The 3295-nt window shown below is 42.5% G+C and overlaps 1 protein-coding gene across 1 annotated transcript in view; it reads right to left on the minus strand.

The window, feature by feature from the left end:
• LTBP2 (latent transforming growth factor beta binding protein 2) overlaps nucleotides 1–3295 on the minus strand; it is a 67835-nt gene that overhangs the window by 45721 nt on the left and 18819 nt on the right. Inside the window, 2 exon segments of the mRNA XM_015407741.1 lie at nucleotides 314–442; nucleotides 712–837. Coding sequence (XP_015263227.1) covers nucleotides 314–442; nucleotides 712–837 — 255 coding nt within the window.

The raw sequence follows: 3295 nt of genomic DNA on the forward strand, positions 1-3295 counted from the left end.
CACAATAGGCCTTTATAGTTATTACATGAAGGTATCCATTTACACATCTTTGGGACTGCATGCTACCCATGATCCTCCCAACATGCATGGACATCATTTTGTCTGAATAGGGCACTGCATGTATTTTCTGCAGAAAATAGGCACAGTGCCCTCTTCAGATGAAATGGTGAGAGTGTGTACTGAGGGGATTGTGGGTGGCATTCAGTTTGTTCCTGGTATACACAAATACCCCCAAATATAACCACTGAAAAGGACTTTTATCCTCCAGGAAGTGGCACTGGAAGCAGTTGGGTGCCACAAACATACTACTTACCTTGGCATGTCTGTGAGTCCTGTGTGGTGAGAAGAGTGTATCCAGAGAAACAGAGACAAGAATAGGAGCCCTCATTGTTGATGCAATGGCCATTCCCACCACATGTATTTCTCTCACATTCATCAACATCTGAATCAAGAAGAGAGTGTCAAGGTCAATGGGGCAATGGCTCTGAGTCTCACCCTCTTTACAGGCACTCTTAGGGCAGCAGACAGGAATTTGAAAGTCATCCATGAAGGTTCCAGCTCAGCCAAGTTCTGATAGTATTGGGCTGGGCTATTTTCCAGCCTTCACATCCTGTTTTTGTTAATTGGGGGGGGGGCTTTGGGTGTTTTTCTTTCTCCCTGCCCCTGTACCCAAACCCCTCCAATAAGCCCAAACAAAAGCTACTGGAATACCTATGCAGTACGTATGACTGGGATGCTGGTGGAAGCCAGGGTAACAAAGACAGGTGTATCCTCCTGGAAGGTTCACGCAGGTGCCCGGCCCACAAATATTGGACGAAGAGGAGCAGGCACTTATTTCTGAGAATGAAGAGATGAAACTATCAGGAGATAAGGTCCCATTTCCCATTTCTGCAGCTCATGTAATTGATTAATTAATTTAATTGATTAATTACTTGATTAATTGATTAATTACTTTAACCATCCCAGGGTCCTGGAGAGGCTGAGACCGTGGCCCTGTTCCAGCCAGGGCTCTTTTTCTGTTCTTATTAAAGTATGAACTTTGCTTCACAACATGTGATGATGGCTTCTGACTTAAATACTTTTAAGAGAGGAGTAGTCAAAACCAATCTAGGGGCAGCATACCTTTGAAAATCAGTTGTTGGGGAACAAGTATGAAGAGAGAGCTTTCATGCCCTGCTTATAGGACTCCTGTAAACAAATGACCAGCCACCATTGGAATAAAAGAACTTAAAATAAGAAGAACCGTGTTGGATCATATCATGTGTTCACTGCTGGCTGTTCTGTCTTTGTCTAACCCCCCTTTCAAGCCACCTAAGCCCATGGCCATCACCACATCTTGTGGCAGTGAATTTAATTAATCAGTTATGCAAGGGAGGCATGTACTTTATCTGTTGTCAGATTTCTGGTAGGTAGATCACACATAGAAAAAAATGAAAGCTAAGATTCATAGGATTGTGGGAAAGGATTCATGAATGTTCACCACAAATAGAGATGTAGAACTGCCACATCCAGATGGAATTCTAGACCACAGGATCCAAAATCTTTTGACTGATTCTTTGTCCTGTTGCTTCCACTCTGAATTGCACCAATTCACTGTCTAACTCACTGGGTCAGTGGGAGTCACCGCAGCAACAGTGAAATCAAGAGCTGGAAAAGGATGTAGCAGACAGACACCCACACCTCTCCACAGTCTTAGACAACCCCGACATCCAGCCAGCTCACTAACAGGCCACTGAGACAGCACGAGACATTTCTGCCAGGAGTTCATTCCAAGAAAGGTTTCGTCCAGGGCACAAGCACAGGGGCAGCACTCCAGACATTTATGTAGTCCTGAAATAGCAAGGTTTTCATTATCTAAGCAGCAAATGTTATTCTCCATAGGACACACAATTTACCACTTCACCACGAAATCTCTATGACTCAACTCTGTGACTTGGACCAATCACAAAAGATTGTTCTGATTTTGCCATTTCATTACTGAGAACTGCCATTTTCTTTATAAAGGACATTGTGATTTCTTTCTCTATTTGCTAGCCTATTATATATTTGGCAGCCTCTCCCACATTTGCTGTGAGGAAATGAGTATCTGATGAAACCAGACCAATCGAGGAATCTTTACACCTATGTCAAATGCATTCACTGTGTAGATACTGAGAGTACACCAGTAACTCTTCATGTGGCACAGCTGCCTTCACACAACCCAAATCAGGTAAGTTCAAGAGCCTTGTTCGCAAGATGCAGTGAATGCACATACAATCTGTGTGCAGTGTTTGTTCTTTGAATGTGTGCTGTCTAATTATAATGTGTGCTGACTAATTATCATGTTACAGTCAACACATGTACATCTGAATGTGTGATACAAACTCCACATTTATCCCTGGTTTCATTCGTAAAGAGCATCAACTCTTTCTTATAAACAGATGTGCATATGCCAAGCAGGATATATGTGCGTTCACCGTAAAACACAAACAGGGTTAGGGACACCTGTGAGCCAGTGTAGCAGCCAAGTGCAGTATCTAAGAGACAGAGCTTAGAACCAGGAAGTCCCAGGTTCAATCCCCTTCTTGGCCATGAATTTACCAGGGAACTTTAGGCAAACTGGTGTTTTCTCAGTCCTCCAAATTTGCAATATGTGGACAATAAAACAGACTGCTGTAATGATTACTGCACTTATATAGCAGTATATATGAAATACTATGGTGAAGAACCTTAGTTCAAAAGTAGAGCACCTGCTTTGCATGCCGAAGTCACCAGGTTCAATGTTTGGCATCTCCAGTCAAATAGGATCAGGTAGCAGGTTATTTATTTATTTGATTTATATCCTGCCCTCCCTGCCGAAGCAGGCTCAGGGCGGCTTAAATAAAAAGTTAAAACACATAAAACAGAACTTTTATAAAACCAATCATAAAGTGCTAGTAACAGTATCAATAATTGTGTAGCAATGGTGGGACATAGTAGCAGATCAGTCATACTGGGAATACAGTCCACATTGATTGGAAAGACCTCTCCTCCACCTGAAATCTTGGAGAGTCTGCCTGACTGGACAATGCTGACAGACCAATGGTCTGACTCAGTATAAGGCAGCATCATGGGCTCATGTATATATATTCAGTGCTAAACAACATCTAGTATATACATGTTAAGGATCAACTGAGACTCTACAGCAGCATTTCCCAAACAGTGGGTCCTGACACAAAAGTGGGCTGCAAAGCCAGTGGAAGTGATTCTCAGGCTTTTGCAGTTTTATTGATTTGAAATGATCTGGATTCTTTCATCTTTGTTCGGGTTTTGTTGC

Source organism: Gekko japonicus, unplaced genomic scaffold (assembly GCF_001447785.1).
Source record: "Gekko japonicus isolate JY-2015 unplaced genomic scaffold, Gekko_japonicus_V1.1 scaffold2176, whole genome shotgun sequence".
In the NCBI taxonomy this organism is placed as follows: domain Eukaryota; kingdom Metazoa; phylum Chordata; class Lepidosauria; order Squamata; family Gekkonidae; genus Gekko; species Gekko japonicus.